The sequence below is a fragment of the Lagopus leucura genome, unplaced genomic scaffold (assembly GCF_019238085.1).
Source record: "Lagopus leucura isolate 7727_CA_CO unplaced genomic scaffold, USGS_WTPT01 Super-Scaffold_760, whole genome shotgun sequence".
Classification (NCBI taxonomy): Eukaryota; Metazoa; Chordata; class Aves; order Galliformes; family Phasianidae; genus Lagopus; species Lagopus leucura.
In genome coordinates, this window is record NW_024962257.1 from 10799683 (window position 1) to 10818340 (window position 18658).

Sequence of the window (18658 nt, forward strand, 5' to 3'; positions counted from 1 at the left end):
AGGAAGAGGCTAGAAAGATTAAATGAATCCCAGGTGTTTTTACACTCCAGAAACACACGCTTTAATACATGGACAAAGAGAATTAGCGTTAGCAAACAAACTAAAACCCTCTCGTCTCTTGGGTTCTTATTTAAGCGCATGTTTATATATATTGTATTATGGTATTTCTTTATTTCTTAATTAAAAACAGCATTATACTTCTAAGTTTAAATCAAACTTATGAAAGGAATCTTGTTACAAAAATCTGCCTCCTGAAGGACGACTGCTGGCTTCCAAATCCACAGCATGCTAAAAAGCCCCATGCTGTGACTGCATGTACACAGAGACAAAAACACAAGCTTTTCTCCCTGCTTACATTTTAACTGATAGGAAAAAATACCCAAGCCACCTTAAAATGACACGTGTGAACTATTCAAGAGACTGGACATCTACAATACTGCTTACTGAGTTACGACTATTTATGAAGTGAAAACAACTCCTCAAACGGTGTTAGCGGAAGAAAAGTGACTATGAAGAAGAGCGGAACTAACGAATATAGAGATAATTGCATTAACCACTAAGATTATTAAGGAACAGGCCCATCTCTGCTATGAGGAAAGCTCTGACAGCTCAACCTGGAGAAAAGAATGCTCAGGTGAATCTCGTCAACACATACAACTATCTGAAAAGAGACGGGAAAGAAGATAAAGCAAGGCTCACTTGAGCAGTACCCAGTGACAGGATGGTAATGGGCACAGCTGGAAGCACATAAGGTTCTGTCCACAAGCCAGGGATTACTTTTTTATGATCAGGGCGACTACGAACAACTGCTTGTAAAGGTTGTGCAGTCTCCATCCTCAGAGGTGCTCAAAAGCCGCCTGGACATGGGCCTGGGCAGCTTGCTTTAGAAGACCTACCTTGAACAGGGCATATTGGACCAGATACCTCAAAACTCTGTGATTCTGTCCATGGATACATATATCCTTACAATATCTTCTATTTAGCCATGTAGGATGGCACTTGCAACTAGCTGCTGAAAAAACATCTACAACTTCCTGACTATTCAGGAAAAATAGTATCTAATTAATTACCTAAGAAAAAGGAATATGAAATCTCTATTAAATGTTTGTAATTTGTGTGCTATGCATATAATTAGTGGAAAAGAACCAATACAAGTCCTTTTTTTGCTCCACTGACAATTGATAATTTTGGAATAGTATACTGTTTGCTGGCTATGACTATATATTTACATACACTCCTGTGGTCACTCCTGTCCTCTGAAAGAGCATTCACTATATTGCTAAGTCATTCCTGTAACATCTTTTCATCCAACTTCACACATTGAAACCATCCAAAAGAAGCCTCTCACCACCTACAAACCCTAAAATATATGTTCTAACACTTGCAAATACAAATTCCCTTAAAATGGCCTTACTGAGTCTCAAGTTACCTATATTGAAGGACTGATCTGTTGTAGTAATTTGAGTGCAACAAAACTCTACATTCCATGAAAGAGTGGAAGAGAATACTCAACAATTCCGCATTTACAAAAAGAAAGGAAAGAAAAAATGGAAGATCAGCAGTAGCTCTAAAAGGAACAAAATAGCACTTCACTTTCAGACTGCCCAAGGCTGAAATAGAGGTTGGGTATCAAGCATAAAATAAACACTGATATAAAAGGAAATAAGCAAGCAGAAATCACATTGTAACACCACCACAGAAACAGAACGCAACAACGTAAGAAAGAAACGTAAGAAAGTGTCATAGTGCTCCTAATAAAGAAATCAGTCTGAAAATCTTTCTGTTTGTCAATCACAGATGAGCATGCAAGGATGGATAACAGACACATGCTTAACACAGCACAATTATGTTTCACTATGGGATTGATTTAAAATTAGATGGATACATAAATAAATGAAAAGTCCCAGTTTATACGGAGACCTTGTGAAATGAACCACATGGTGCTTATTACAAATTTCTTCATTAAGACCTTCCTAACAACTTGATAAATAATTTTCTGGTAGAGATATGCGGGAATGGAAATGATAACTTCATTAATATTTCTTTCTCATAAAAATAAAAAGTGTCCTTTTATTAACTCGAAGGAGACTCTTTGGGGGTACAGCAAATATTTTAAATTACCTATTGATTATAGTAAGTTCATTTTGAAAAGTGGAGTTCTTTGAAATGGTACAAATAACAGTTCTTTTGCTTATTATGAAATGCCATTTTAGGACATCACTGCGAACCAGGAGAAGGGTTAAAGGTATGCCTGAGAGCCAGGCCCCTGTACACCCACACTCAGAAGCTATGAGGGAGTCTTACTGACCTCTGAATTAAAACCACAGCTTTCAAATGGCTCTTTGTGAACATCTTACTGTTAATTCCCATTTATGGTACCACACAGCATGGATATCCATGTCCTTGGAGCATTCTAATTTATTACGGGATTAAGTCAGAAAAATAGTCTTCGGAGGGCTACTCAGGAAAAAAAAAAATCATATTTCTTAATATATAGTATGTTGACCATAAGAAGTAGTCTACTTACATTGCACCTGCTGTTACATAAACCTGCCATTTATCTTATAGTCTCCATATTTGTCTGTCATATGTTCCCTCAAAAAGGCATTCTTTTACAGAAGAGTACACTCAGAGAAAAAAAGCAGAGCTGTAAGGATCATGTCACTGGTCCTACTGTTTACCATTATCTTCAAGGTTTTAGATTTGATTTACATCGCGTTCCTCCCTATTTGACTTTAATTGTCTGCTTCAAGTTGTCAGGACATAACTATATCTTAGATTTGCATTGCATTAGGGGATCTTTTCCTTTCTCTATTGATCTTGTCTTATGGAGTAATTTAACTCAATTCTAATTTTCTTTTGCATGCGGGGTGCTCTTTTTCGAAGGAAGTGAGTTATGTGTATTCAAGTGGTGCATCTTATGAATCTTGTTAAGCTTTACCGCCTTATAGCCCACACTGATGGAATATTTAATCACAGAAATGAGTTGGCAGATATGATGTACAATACGGTTAAGCCTTGCGGCGTGTGTCTTCACCAGCAATTGAGAAACGGGTGAATTTGCCATTCATCACTGCCATCCTGACAGCTTTGTATAACCTTCTGGGATTTTTTTTTTTACTTATTTATGAAGATTAAAGGTACTTTAAATCAACAGTTTTTCTAGAAATATTTCATTTTTATTTCAGAAGTGGCCAAATTTTTCATCATTTATTAGAGCAGAAGAAATTTCTTACACAGACTGTGGAATAGATGGTAGCACTTCAACATGACAGCGTTCGAGACTATAATTAAACCAAGTGACTGTAACTTTAACTGTCTTAAAAAAATCACATTTCTAAATTTAAAATCTTCAAAAGTGAAACTGCTTCTTTTCCAGGTAAGGCGGGTGGATGCATAAATAAAGATATGCCACAGCATTCCATTATGGCATAGAAGAACTATTTCATTTTCTAATGACTTTAAGAGTTTGTGCAGTTTTTTTTTCTGTTTGCTTATTTTAATCTATATTGCTTAAAGGAATCTTTAAACACCTGTGAGACAAAAGTTTATTTCATTCATTACAGAAAATATGCAAAATAAAAAGGTCTGTATATGTGCACAGAAAAAAATACTGAAATACATTAAGTATCCTGGATAGAACTTTCTGCATAGGTGTGGTAGAGTGCATGGCATAATTCATAAAATTAAATTAATACTCTTCTAATGGTAATTAAAGATTCTCATTAAGAAGGGCAAACACCTCCCTTGCGTTGGCAATAAAAATGCACTTGGGACTTATAAAAAAAAAAAAATCAATAACCTGCCATTTTATAATTAAAAGAAAAAATAAATGTTAGGAAAAAATCCAGTAAATTAAGAAAATTACCTTCAGGAGAGATTGAAAATATTGATTTTAATTTACAAACTATGTGAACTCTTCATGCCCTACTTCATGAAACAATTATAAGTCAGACTGTTAATTCTGCATACATATTAGAAAATTGATTACTGTACTATGGGAATATTATTATATTTGTCATTAACACAAAGTCATTTATATAAAATGACTAATAACTCTGACTTCCTAATTTATGCAGGTTCAGGGTTGGTTCACCAACTCCTCACACAAGATCAATGTTAAATTCCTGTTTTCGGCGTAGGTATACATCAAAGAAGGAAACAAATTCCACCTGCACCAAATATTGCTCTTCTATGAATACCAGCTTAGTGTTTCTATTATTCTTTCATAATGCAATTTGTATTGTTTCTCTATTTCAGTAGTTGGCACTGCACATATTACAGGCAGCTTCTTTAAAATAAGAATTTGTTTATAACATTTCTATAGTGCAGTTCTATACAACATTTTTTCTCTCTTGAAATTCCCTGAACTAACCAAACATTTTCAGTTTTATCCTGTGGAGGCTTAAGTATCTCCAAGGATGAAGATTCCCTAGCATCTGTAGGCAACCTCTTTGCATGCTAATTATTTTTATATTTATTTTTATATTTATATTTTTATATTATTAATTTGCCATGCATGTTAGTGAAAAGCATTTGCCTAATACCTACTGGAAACTTCCCCTGTTTCAACTTGCGGTAATAAACACATTGTACAATTACTTCTTTATTTTTCATTACCTATATGTGTGACAGTGGACTAACATTTTTGCGTTTTAAAATATGAACTGAAATTTTATCCTTTCTACCGGATAAGTGTCTACACACCCAGGCACAAACAACTAAAAACAACTAAAAAACCAAAATGGAAAACAAGATTTCCCAGTGATTCCCATGAAATTCACAGGACGTTTTATGTGATCTGGAAACCTAAGAAAGGAAAACAACTATACAGCCTACTAGAAACATTTGCAGCTACAGGGATCATTTCTCCCTACGTTACAAACTATTAGTTTATTTAAAAAAAAGTCATTTTTGGATTTTCTACAGGCTATGGGTGGGATTTGGGATTCAAGTTCTTCTATAATCAAATTGATTTTGGTATACACCCACATTTTCAGTGCTGTTTCTGCAGTGTATTTACAAATTGCTGCTAGCAATGGAAAAAGGCTAAATCTCATCAACTCGAAGTTGTACCAAGGATTAGAATTGTCTAAATAAAGCCTATATTACAAATACAATCGTTTTACAAGACTGATTAACTAAATATAAAATTTAAAGAAAAATGTTCAAGAAAAAATTAGGAATGGAGTTCATAATTCTATACATTTGTGTGAATATCTGTATCTTATATATATATTTACATATTTACAGATAGATATTTTTTGTTGTTGCCTAAGCTCAAGTAATTCATGATACCAAATGTCTGTACTGAAATATAAAATGAATGAAATAAAAAATAAAGTATAAAACAACTAAAAAAATCTCATGAAAGGCTGCAGTGATGCAGTTCATGTTTTGCTATCCAACAAAAGACACTCTCGTATCTTCTACATTAACTTCAGTATTCCCAAGTAACTGCCAGAACCTTCTTAATAAATCTGCAAACGACTGGCAGGGAGCATAAGTTAAACAAAGAAGCCAAACCTTACACGAAATGTTCAGTCTGTACTTAAACATGTTTAAATAAAACACAGCACGGACAACTGCAGTTTAATTCTTACCTGCATAGAATTCTGGACTATAAACCGCACCAACAACTGGATTTAATTTCCAGCCTGCAGCAAACATAAAAACATAACGGAGTTAATACTGCAATTACTGATAATAATAATGTATTGTTTGTTTATTTATTTATTTATAATAGAAACACACCTGAAATGCGTTCAAGGTCATTTTAATAAAAGTTTTATAGATGTCTTAGATCATTGATCTTTAATATCAGAATACTCTGATTCTCAAGTATGGAAAAAAGTAATGAAATAAATCATTATCTGGATATTTCAATATTACAAGTAGTACTGGAGCAAATTATCAGGTGAACTAGCTTAGCTGAAATGCACGGCTACCATGGTCTTATTGCCTTAAGTTACACAATTACATCAGAACTAGCTCAGGTATCGCTATATCATGTAATAACAGAATAGATCAGTTCTTTTTCATTGCTTTAAATCTCCAGTTACACACTAGTGAGGCCAAAACAGCTCATTTGCTGGACACAGGGTACTTCTGCTAAGCGTGCGTTAGCGTATATTACAAGGCAATAAAATGAGCATTTTCATTCTACTTTAGATAAAAAATGAAAGTGTAGACACTGTAAAGAACAGTCCACCGTGACAGAAAAGATAACTGTGCACTGTGTGAACCCAGTCAAATGCCAGACACTTTTTTTCCAAATTGAATTTGTACTTCAGACTCTCTGCACTGAAATGGCACTACACAGTCATGTATCAGAAATGGCTATAGAACCTGTGTGTACAGGTGGCATATTATGATGAAATAGCTGGCTTATATGAAAATGCTCCAGTCATGCTCTGCCAGCCTCTTACAATGGCGAATGTAGCCAGTGCCTTTCCTTTAAACAACCACTGTCCTACAGCTGGCCTAGAAGCAAGCCAGAACCAAGAGATGTTCTGTGCCATCTGTTCAGGCAGCACTCCAAAGAATTGCTGTTGAGTCCTTACATGTGATGCTGCTCTTCCAGGTACAGAGAGTACACAGCTTTGCTGTAGAAACAGGGCCTGTGTTCAAAGTGCGTATGATGCTAAAGACAGAAATAGAAACTTGCGGGGAACTTGTAAGCTGACCCTATACAGTCATCTTTAAAAAAGTACAGATTAAATGTGCTAAGGAAATAATTGCATATCGCACAGTAGAACAAGCTTTGTTAAGAAGTGGGGCACAGCAACATAGCAAGGATTAGAAAGGATTACTTTCACTTTTTAGAGCAGACAGGTGTGCATTGCCTGAGGAATGCTTTGGTGGGAAAGAAGCCCTGAGACACTGTTCCTTTTCTTCCTGTTTGCATCCAGAACAAGAGAAAAGTGAAGCGAGAGGGAAATTAACCGCACTAATTGTCACTAGTTCTGATTTTGAATGTAAGTTTAGATTAACATGTCTCAAATAAGATACTGCTAATATTCCTCATCTAATCTCTGTGCTGTGTTTCTCATTCGTTGTTGAGGTTCTCTCAATCTATTTGCACGTAATTCTCTATTCCCCATGACTTTGGGAGAGCAACCTGAACTGATGCAACGTGAGCATCAGAAGTATGCTAAAAAAAAATCTAGAAATTACAACCGTGAGCAGGATAGGTTGGAACATCTAAAATTTATCAAGTGTTTTTGCCAGCAAGTAGAACTCTTGACTCTGAATTCATGCACAATGAAAAGGCAGTTCTATCTCTGAAGCACATCCAATATCATTGTATCTGTGAACAAACTCACACCAAAAAGTCCCACTAGAAACTGAACATTTATGAACTGTTCACTCCAGGAATTGTCCAAAGTCAATGGAAAGGATATTTATTTCAAAAACCACCTCACACACAAGAGCAAAGTGCTTATCTGAATGAAGCTGCATATATTTTAAAAAAATATTTTTAAAAAAGTTGAGATTTGTTTTGCTTTTAAGTCTGTTGCCTTTAGCAACCATATTAACAATATAAGTCCAGTTATCAAGCAACCAGCAATACCCAGGAATGAAAGGCAAAATGGAGTGCATCTTATTTTCAAATTCCAATAAGCATTAAGGCCTTACATGTTGTCATTTAACCATATGTGCCAATAACGTGTCAGTCACCACATACACTTTGAAAAATGAAACCACCTACTAATGAAGAAATATGTATCATGAACTGCAGCTAGTCTGTTATATAACCACCCATCAAAAGGTGAATATCAGAGAAGAACATCCTGCATGTATATGCACCCTTGGATGTATACGTTCGCAAACAAACTGTAATTTTTAGGCACTGAGGAGGATGCTTCACAGTTCTGGAGATCTCATGCAGATAGAACAGCCTAGAGAATCACAGACACAAAACAGTACAAGTGGGAAACACTGAACAGCAATTTATCTAGCTCTGGATATAAATAAACGACAATGTACGACAACCCAGCAGTGCAGAACACAAAGGTGAATCTTCCTTAAAATCAGGTTCCTAAAATCTCATTTCCAGCATGACCATCCACTAACACTAGATATGTTGATGAGTAATGTGCTACTGGTAAGCATTTTAGCTTTAGCATGATATGCATACAAAAATATACATCATCATTGATATCAAATCTACTTTTATATTTTTATAATTGCAATACAGCAGGCTAAGTTCATAGTACCTATCATATGCATAAATTTAATATAGCTTCTTATTGTAACAAAATCTTGCTTTGTGATCCAGTCAAGCTTCATGTCTCTCTTGTTAGATTTACTGAGATGTTTTAAAGTCAGTAATAACGAAGGATTTCCCATCTGCATCATTTGGCAAGTTACACATTTACATACAAAATGAGGAAGAAAACACTTTCTGAAAAATCATTAGGAATTTCAAGACTCCTCTTCTCCATATCATTATAACTTGTTCAATTATTGCATGTCAAATGAAAACTGTCACTTTAATTTTACCACACTAAGAAAAAAATATGACTCTTTAAATAAAAAAAAAAAGTCACAATTTGCCATGGTTTTTAGAAAAATCTCAGTAATGAATGCTCAAATACGTAAAATAAGATACATTATATTTCAAAACAGTAAAGAGTCTAAGCTAAATGTGGAAATTGTTATTGCTGTATATGTAGATTTCATCTGTTTTCTACTGGGATGGGAAAAGCTAAATTAAATTGGAAAGCAAATAATTACAGCTACACATTCTAGTAAAATAGGAAAACGTAATTGCAATTAACTTCAATTGATGTATTATTGTTTGACGATGAGTTAGGAACTTGTTAGCATTTTCTGAACTAGCAAGTGCAAATAACTTCTGAAGCACATGATAAAACGTTGCCAGAGAAAAACAGATTTGAAATGTTTTGTCTTCAAACACCTTGAATATCCATAGATTGTTTTTATCATTAATTTAACTTTTTAGATCACTATTAGAATAACTTTTTTAAGCAACTGAGAATTTAGATTACTCCGTGGAAGAAAGGCTGGAATCAGCATTCAATTGCAAGTTGCCCTTTACTTTTAACAAAGCACATAAGGAAGACAAAAGAAATATCTTTGCTCAGATATGTGACTCAGTACTATACAGGATCTCACTCCTCACAGAGGCATTCTTCCTCCAACATCCAAGAAAAAGTGAATCCTTTGATCAGCTCGTTTGTTACAACATTAACACCACACAAAGCTAGAAGAGAATAATGCTACCGGGTATATTTTCCCTATACAAAAGCCACTGTGGTTAAACTCGCAGATTCCAGACTAGCAAAATGCTCCATGTTATGCCCATCCCTGTGAATTAATGTAAGTTCACAAGGATGGAAATTAAGCTCGGCTATAATGTGTTTTCTTTCTGGGTTGCTAGATAAAGCGTGAGCCCAAGGAGATGCAGAGGATGCAGAATGTGAAACTTCGTCCATGGATGAGTCCACCCATCCACCAGAAGAGTGAAGTTTCGCATGCACTGACATAAAAACCACACAGTGAGATATCATGCACTTACCATTCGTGTAAGGGTTGACGGTCTTTTTATTTGTCATTACACGTGCTGTTGCATTATTTACCTAAGCACATAGAACACTGGATTAGAAAGGGTTACAAGGATGGCCTGTGGTATTATTAAATGCATGCATTATCATTGCTATTAGTCATGTAAAAAATAAAATGCAATTTAATTTATAGAAGGCAACAGGTGCATAACAAAATCATACTATTTATAATTACATTTACTTTCATAACCATTTTAACTTACAAATCATTTCAATAAAGCAAAGTCATATCATTTAAACTTTAATAAAAAGACATTAAAAGCAAATTAAAAGGTACTGCATAATTTAAGACTTAAGAGCATGCTTGTATTCCATGATAACACTGATACAATAAATATTCAAAACAGAAAAAAAAAGATTATATGAAGGAACATGCAGTGGAGTAGAAGGGAAATAGACAAGGTACAAGGAAACAAAGAAAATGTCAAAAAAAGGGACAAACGAATTTTAGCAGTGTGCAACATAACCCTTTAGAAGAGAAGTACCATTGGAAAAGCAACATCTAGCATTCAACACTTGGAACAAGAGCCTTTTTCATTGCAAGAATTAACAAAATCATTCAAGCTTTAAAATCACAGCTAACAAAAGGATAAAAAGAGGGTGCATTATTTAACACAATATGGAGTTAACAATCTGAGTAAGATGTGCACGAAGTCATATCCTCAATCCAATCAGTGCCTCCCAGGCTTGCTTAAAACGTACACTCAATTACAGGCGTACCAATATAGAAAAAAATGTAGCATCAAGAAAACTTAATACAACAAGTCAAAAAAATTCACGTGGTATATCAGCGCTAAATACGTGAAACGGCAGATGGACTTCTCCACTTACCATTCAGCACCATCGCCAGCATGGGTATGTATACAGTTACCATGGTTACTGAGAGTTTGGTGAGGGCCCTAAGCGCTACCGTCGAAGGGGGAAAATGAAAAGGCAAAATATGCAACATCTTACTCAAAAGACGACAGCATTTTCAATTGGTATTTTTTTTTTTTTTTTTTTTTTTTAATTCTAACAAATACGACTGAGGCAGTATTGAAGGGGATCCAGTGGTACTAAAACGAGTTTGTATTGTTTCTTTTATAGATACGAATAACTCAGGCCATCCAGCCAAAGGAGCATGATGGTTTCAATAAAAACGAACTCTTAAAATCAGTTGGTTTCTAATCTGCCTTTGTTTCTTTTTCTTGCACATCTTTTGGATGCTTCTTTTCCAATCTGAATTTTTTTGAAAGCCACTGTGGATCCCACATCAACCCTGCAGAAAAAAATAAAAAAATAAAAAAAAAAAAACAAAACCAAAACAAAAACTAAAATCAAAAAACAACCTTTTGTTTGTTTTTGTTTTGTCTGTCACACAGTTTTTTTGTTGTTGTTGGCTGATTTTTTTTTTGGGAATCTACTGCACCCATTGATTCACAAAATATCCAAAATAATAACTTCAAAATATTAAAGCCTTTTTTTTTTTTTTCCTCCAATTCCACCTTTCAGCAATAATGATAATAATAATAATAATTACAAAAGAAATAATAATAAAAAACCCAAGTAAGGCCAGATTCTCTCACTTTATATATAAATATATATATATAAACAATGGGAAGGGGAAAGGGGAGCACACAGAAGACACCAATGATGCATCTGAAACAACAAATGAGAGTGAAGCAGACATTTATAAAAAAGATGAAAAGGAAAATATTTTGAACATGCACCTCGATTTTACGGCCCTCTACCACGGTGCCGTGTAATTTCTCCCTCGCCCTGTCCGCATCAGCACTATTTTCGAAAGTTACGAAACCAAATCCCTGCATGCAGGAGGGAGAAGGGGGGAAAACAACATGCACATTATTATTTCAGTCAACGACCACTTGTTTGCTTATGTTCTCTCTCTTTAATTTAATATTTTCTTGTCCTTGCTTCATTTCTGTAACATGCAAATTAGAAAAATTATAATTGTATTGAGATGTGCAATAAATAAGCGACAAATGTGAACAAATTTTTTCTGTTATCAATTACATAATACCCTCTGAGAAATTCAAAGAATGATACCAAAAATACCTTTCTACGTGTCACTACAGAGGAAAATAAATCTAACAATAAGAAAATTAAATCAAAAGAAATTACAGTGTCTTCACATAGAAAAAAAAAAAATGAACTAATGAGAAAAGAAAATGAATCACATTTTAACAGCATGCAGATATCTCAACAAAATAAAAAACATGTGCACAAAATTCAACACTGAATGTCAATATCCTCTAAAACATTGCCTACTTAATCATGCTTTTGTGATCATAAGAAACACTGTTCCCATGCAACACTAGGGTAACTTAAACTTTTTTCAAACTATACAGCCTTTACTTATTTTTTTATAAAAAAAAAAAGAAAAAAAAAAGAAAAAAAAGCCAGCAACAAAAGTACTTTCAGAAGAAAAAAGAAAACTTCCTTGTATTAACAGATCAAATAAAATCACATGATGTGAACAGAAAAATAAACTCCGGTAAATGAATAAAAATGAAAACGCTTTGAGTAACTTTAACTGGTTTATTTACTATTTCTATATTTTACTTCCCACATGCAACTGGTAGGACTCCAGAATCCCATGTTAATGGGACAGGAGAGCACTCAACTAATTTGAAATTCTCCGCAGGACAAATACTTCACTTTATAACATCAGGCTAAGTAAACATTTCCAATCCTACTAAAATTATTTTTATTATGCTAAGTTAAACTAAGCATTGTTTACAAATATTTAATGTAAAACTGTTGTAAACACTTTTCAAATCAGACATTATAAAACATTCTAGAAACATACACCAACCCTTTGAAATAATTGTTACGATAGCACTACAATGCCTTTGCAAGCTTTCTTGAATAAACCCAACTTCTATAACCCTGAATGCTTCATAATTACAAACACCTGCAAGTTGTACATGCCCATATTTTTAATTAAAGTATTGCTGCATTTATTTGAAGTCCTACTACAATCTTTTTCTTCAGTTTTACTTAAGGTTTGCTTTTGTTTTATCGCTCAACAATAAGCCATGCATCATATCTATCATATTGAGGTTGGCAGCCTTGCATGCAGCAGGGGGGCTGGAGCTTGATGATCGTGTAGGTCCCTTCCAACCCAAGCCATTCTATGATTCTATGATTTTTCCTTAAGCTTTTCCTCCCGTTCATCCTCATTCTGCAGAATGTTCACTGAATGAGGGGTCAGTATTCAATCATTTAGCCTCTGAAGTTCTACCTATTATTTACACGGTGAGTGAAAAAAAAAAGAGGACAAAAGGAGGATACTTATCCTTTTCATTGCAAATAGATAGCCAAGGCAAAACTAAGTATTAACACATAAAACACTGAGGAAAATGATGGACATGAACTACAAAAATAATGCATGGACAAAACAATTTGGAGAAACTGTCAGGATTATTACGTGGGCGTTTGCCTTATTTTGCCTAATAAACGATCATATTGATGCATGCCAGTTTATAACATTGGAAGAGATTTCCATACAGTAGCACTTTCTATCTGATTCTCTCCAAAATAGTTTAAACATACAGAACATTGCTGCTCTTGTTTTTTATTTATTTTTATTTTTCTTCATTTTAAAGCCACACTGAAGACTGAGCTTGCAAGGGCTCCATCAGCATTCTCAGACCACATGACACCACGTATTTTCTCCACTCTACCCTCTGAAATTTTAAGACAAAGCCACGATCACAAGACAATGAGCACATTATTATTTTTCCAGAAAAAAAAATAGTGGTCCTCAAGGGAAAGTAAATAAGCTTCCTCAGTATTAATCTTTACATTTTCGATGCCCGCATAGACCTTACTTTAAGCTCTAAATATTTATTTCCTCATTATTGCTAACCCAAAACTCTGACGTTGTAGAAGTTCTTTCAAAAAGCTTATAATTTAGAAGACCACTAAGAAAACTTCACAACAGAAACCACTGCTGAAGCCAGCAACGGTGAGAGCCTATTTCCACACAGTCCCATACATCATCTTTGCTTTTTCTCCATCCTTGCTGCAGAACCACCCCACTCTCCATAGGGAAGCCGTTTACAAAATTTAGAATCATTCTCACTGGCTTGCAGTGCTGCCAGTTAATTTTTTTCAAATAACTGAATGGAAAGAAAAATCTAATTATATTAAAAAACTGGAAAGAGATAAAAAAAAGTGGAGCCACAAGACAAGACAAGAATTTCAAAGATTCTGCAATAAATATCCACTGTATTTTTTTCAATCTTTTCCTATAACTGACACTATTGAAATTAAGATTTTAATTTTTATGCAAATGGATAATTTCACCTAGATTACCAAGAAACTCAGCCGCCAACCAAAGATTTGTACATCCTATATATAAATAGGAGGACAAACATATTAGCATGCATTTCACATGCAGCTGATTCAACAGTTAATTTGGCTTACCAAATTATATATTTTATTAACCAGTAATGTAAATTTCTTTGCTTTATTTTTAAGTCTGTCAAATGACTTAAAAACAGTCAAGTCTGTACAAGACAAATTTCTGTTTTATTTTAGGAGATGCATCGGAGCTTTTGTTATTTGAGAAATAGCTGTTGCTGTAATATACAGCAATTATATAATAATACATACACACCAAGAGATTTAAGCCAGCATACATGTAGTATATAGATCGCTGACTAGAACACTGATATACAGCTGTTAGCCTTTGTACTCAAACTTACTGAGATCAGTCAGTAGCCCTTTCAGATTCAGAGGGACTGAAGTTTTAGGAGAATATAGATTAGCACTGCTAGGAACGGAACTTGAATCAAACGCATCTCAAATCCTACAGAAGAACTTGAAGTGATCAGATAAAACCCAAACATATTCTTGCTGTTCACGACATTTTTCATTACTGACGTGTTTTCACTACTATAGGATCACTAACGAAAACCCTCAGTTTAGAAATATTTCCCACCTCCCCAAAAGACAAATTTATGCTTTCTGATGCAACCATGGAGGCTGAAAGTCCTGTGTACGCAAGATTTAATGGCTGAACAAAGGTATAACCCACTACAAATTTTACTCATTTCCACCCAGAACCAAGTGAAGGTGGCAAGTGCAGGATGTCATTTGAAATTTATAAAACTATCTAGTAGGAACAGGCTCTGCAAAATCAACATATTTTGCAAAAACTACGCAACCTTCATAATGTAATGATGACACGTTTCAGCCAACATAGGAGATTGTTGCCAACTTAAAAAGATCACCTTCTAAGCCATTAATTTCCATAAGTTTTGGTTGCTTAGTGAAGAAACAGCTAAGTGTTCAAATTGGGTTTTGGAGCGGTAGGCAAGGGAACTAATTAATGAATGTCAGAATAATTCTGGAATATGGACCAGAACGTTTTAAGCATTCTATTAAAGAAAGAGGAAGGATGTGAGGAGGTATAGCCCTTAAATGTAGAAGTTAAATGCTAACACATGAAAGGAAAAAAAATTAAAATGTATCTGATTTAAGAGAAATTTATCATATGTGTTTCATCTTAAAAGATGAAAGATCACAGAATAATGGAAAACAATTACTACTAATAAATCATATATAAGTGTTGCTGGCAGACTAAAACATTAGCAGTAAAACATGACAGTTTTCTAACATGGGAGAAAAAGTAAAAAGATAGCATGCATATGCCATACACAAACTCTTATACCGCAGCTGATATAATAGGTGAAACATACTGTGAAATTGGCTACTGCTTGGAACCAGGTAATGAAGATGATGCAGGCATAATCATTCTATTTTGACCGATTTCTAAATATAGAGTATATTGTTTGAATTGGAGGCAAAGTAAATCTCAGAAAAAAAATTTAAATGTTTTCAGTATAATGAGAACCCTTTTAATCAAATAAATGATTAAACATTCAAAGGGTTGGTGTACTAAGCTTTTACTAAAGAGGAAAACATCTGCACTTAAATAATTTGAAACGATTGTATTTTCTCACTTCATTACTGAACAAGATAGTTAATAGGTATTATTATTATCTTCCATTTCAACAGGAAAAAAACTACACTAATACAAACTCATCTAAAAATATCTTTAAGTATGGACTCATCTTATAAAATACACATGGTAACGATAATTGAATAGTAAAACAGATATCAACATTCCCATAAAACAAATGGCTGTTTGAAGCAGCTTAAGTTACCTCTTTTAAAATATATAAAATGAGTCCAACGATTTTCTTTCTGCTTAGCAAACTAAATCAGAATGCGCTTTTCAATAACATTGAGTTTCAGATCTTACTCATTTTTTACATTAGTGCAGTTGTTTCCTTTTATTTGTTAAAAATATATTCAACAAGCTAAAAAAAACATCTTTGGGTGAATTAAACTGCTTACCTTTGAGCCTCGCTCATTAAAAATAATTTCAACATCTAAGATTTTACCAAATTGCTGCAAAGAAATAGAAAAGTTACATGAAAAAAAGATAACTTAATCAATTCTATCATTAGTAGTACAAATGTTTGTTGCAGAAATTGATGCACTGTATCAAAAAGTTAAAGAATATAAAGTCAAGGATAGTCAAGCACCAGAAAAGACACACTGAAGAGTAGTCAGTACCATTAAATCAGGTACGTCAATGCCACTATGATACCATATATTCATTTATGAATTTAAAATTTATTGAGATGTTCTGACAGTCATCATTGAGCTGTAAACTGAATTGAGAGTCTGAAATTTCTTTCGTTACTGTTGCTTTTCTTTTCAGATAGTAGGTTACTTCCTGGTGATTCATCCTGTTCAACTGCCATCAATGCTTTTTTTAAGAATGTAATATGCTGTTGGGTTAATTTGTTTGGTGTATGGTAAAATATCACTAGGAAGACAAGATTAATGGCCGGATGAACACTGTTACCCTCTGGTTAGCACACCCTCTAAGAACCTGTGTTTCAGAAGATTTTTTGCTGTTGCTTTCCAGTACCGGTTTGTGTTTTACAGGAACAGGATGGAATCAATTGGGAATTTTGTCACTGGCTTCAAGGGAGTGAGGATTTCTCCTCACCACTGCATCCCATAAAGGGATATCCTTTATTCCCTGCGTAATTCTTGTCTTCCTAAAATGTAATTTGGCAAGCTAGAATAGATAATTACGTGTTGGGGAATTTTCCCCCTCAGCAGGGCACTTTATTATAATATTAACTCTTAATTCCATTGATCTCCCAATAGCACAGTCATCTAGGCATTGCTCATTCACACAAAACCTGACCAAATATTTGACTCAGACAGCATTTAGTTACAGTTACTTTTGTAGATGACACATTTTTTGGGATGCGACACTTGAATACATCAGTGGGTCATTTCTGTTTATTCTTATATCATTAACATGCTCTATTCATCAACGTTAACACTAATAAATGACGTATACAATGATTAAACAAAAAGGCAGAAATTAGAGGCAGACAAATGAAGAACAAGCTACCAGCAGTGCAAGGAACTGCAGAAATCAACCAGTACTGCAGTTTGTTAAGATATAACAAACACAGGACAGAAAGGATAGCACTTCTTTACTTCATAAGTGATTTCATCTTAGTTACGAAAATCAACCATCTTTTGTTACCCCTTGGCTTATTTTATGTTCTTGTATTCACAGTCTAGTTAACTAACATTTTAACTGCTATTTTAGCCTATAAGCAGGCAATGGCTGGTTAAACAAATCATTCTCTGCAGTATTCATGTCAATATAGAAAAAATAATCTGCTATGTGCATAACACAATCAAGATGCAGCATTATCATTTCACTTTGGATATTTCATTACTCTAACACTTGCAGAAATTTAATTTTTCCATCAAATCAGAAGCTAAAAGTTTTCTAAGTCATTCTAAAGCTGGAAAACTCCAGTCCCCCTATCTCGAGAACTAAGACACAAATACTGAGAAGAAATGCAATTGCTATCATTTATAAATAACTAAAATCTCTAGACTTTTTTTTTTTTTTTTTTTTAAATGTACTTTCAAATAAAATGCATCTGTTTTACTCGGTTTAAGTCAAATATTTTTCCCCCCTCTAGAGTGTTAATTTCTAGAGGATTAAATGCAATGCAGCAGCTTAGACACAGGAACACAGACACCATGATTTCATATCCATATCCATAACAGGATTCTTTTTTTCTAGTGAACAATTTCTTTATTTCATACAAACAAATACTAGGAACACCTTAACACACACAAAAAGACATGAGAAGAATTTAAGTCTGAGCCAAACACGAGAGATCTAGAGAAAGATAATGGCAAGTAGTGTGACGGCTGCTCCCAAAGTAATGCCTCCTATTTTACTGTGTTGGCCCACAATGAATTTTGGTGGGAAGGCAGCAAAGGTTGAACCTTCCCATCAATATTCTGTGACATTTTGATGCATTGCGACAGATAGCAGCAGAGAGGCACTCTGACAAAATGGCATCTGACGTGGAAGTGTATATGAAGCAAATACATGTCACTGAAACCCTTCATGCAATAAATAAATAAATAAATAAATAAATAAAATAAAGGCACCCACTAACATTTATCAACACTTGCTGAACATTTATGGAGACCAAACAGCGGATGTAGCACCATGAGGCAATGAGTGGTACATTTCAGCCGTGGAGAGAGTTATGTGAAAGACAAGCCACGTTCTGGACTGCTATACATGGCTATCAACCCACAAAATGAAGAACATCATGGCCAGCTCTTCTAGGCGAATTGATATAGTACAACCTGAGAACTGTGTATGGGGCTGAATATTGGCTTCAATGCATTGGAAATGGTGGCAAGGTTGAAATATCACCAAGTTTGTATCATCCCACAAATGCTTACACAGGAACAGAAAGAATACCGTACACAAGTTTTTAAAGACCTGTTGATCCAGTACAAGGCTGAAGGCGAATGTTTCCTGTACTGCATCACTATTGGTAGTGAGATGCAGTGTCACCACTATAAGCCGAAATCAAAACAGCAGTCCACCAAGTAGCGACATGTAAATTCCCCACTGAAAAAGTTCAAGACAGAACTTTCAGTGGATGAAGTGATGTGTGTTGTCTTTTGTGACAGGAAAGGGGTTA

At 34.4% G+C, this 18658-nt stretch overlaps 1 protein-coding gene across 1 annotated transcript in view; it reads right to left on the reverse strand.

Moving 5' to 3' along the window:
* RBFOX1 (RNA binding fox-1 homolog 1) overlaps nt 1–18658 on the reverse strand; it is a 233266-nt gene that overhangs the window by 78662 nt on the left and 135946 nt on the right. The window contains 4 exon segments of the mRNA XM_042864325.1: nt 5604–5657; nt 9545–9605; nt 11300–11392; nt 15960–16013. Of these exon segments, the coding sequence (XP_042720259.1) occupies nt 5604–5657; nt 9545–9605; nt 11300–11392; nt 15960–16013 (262 nt within the window).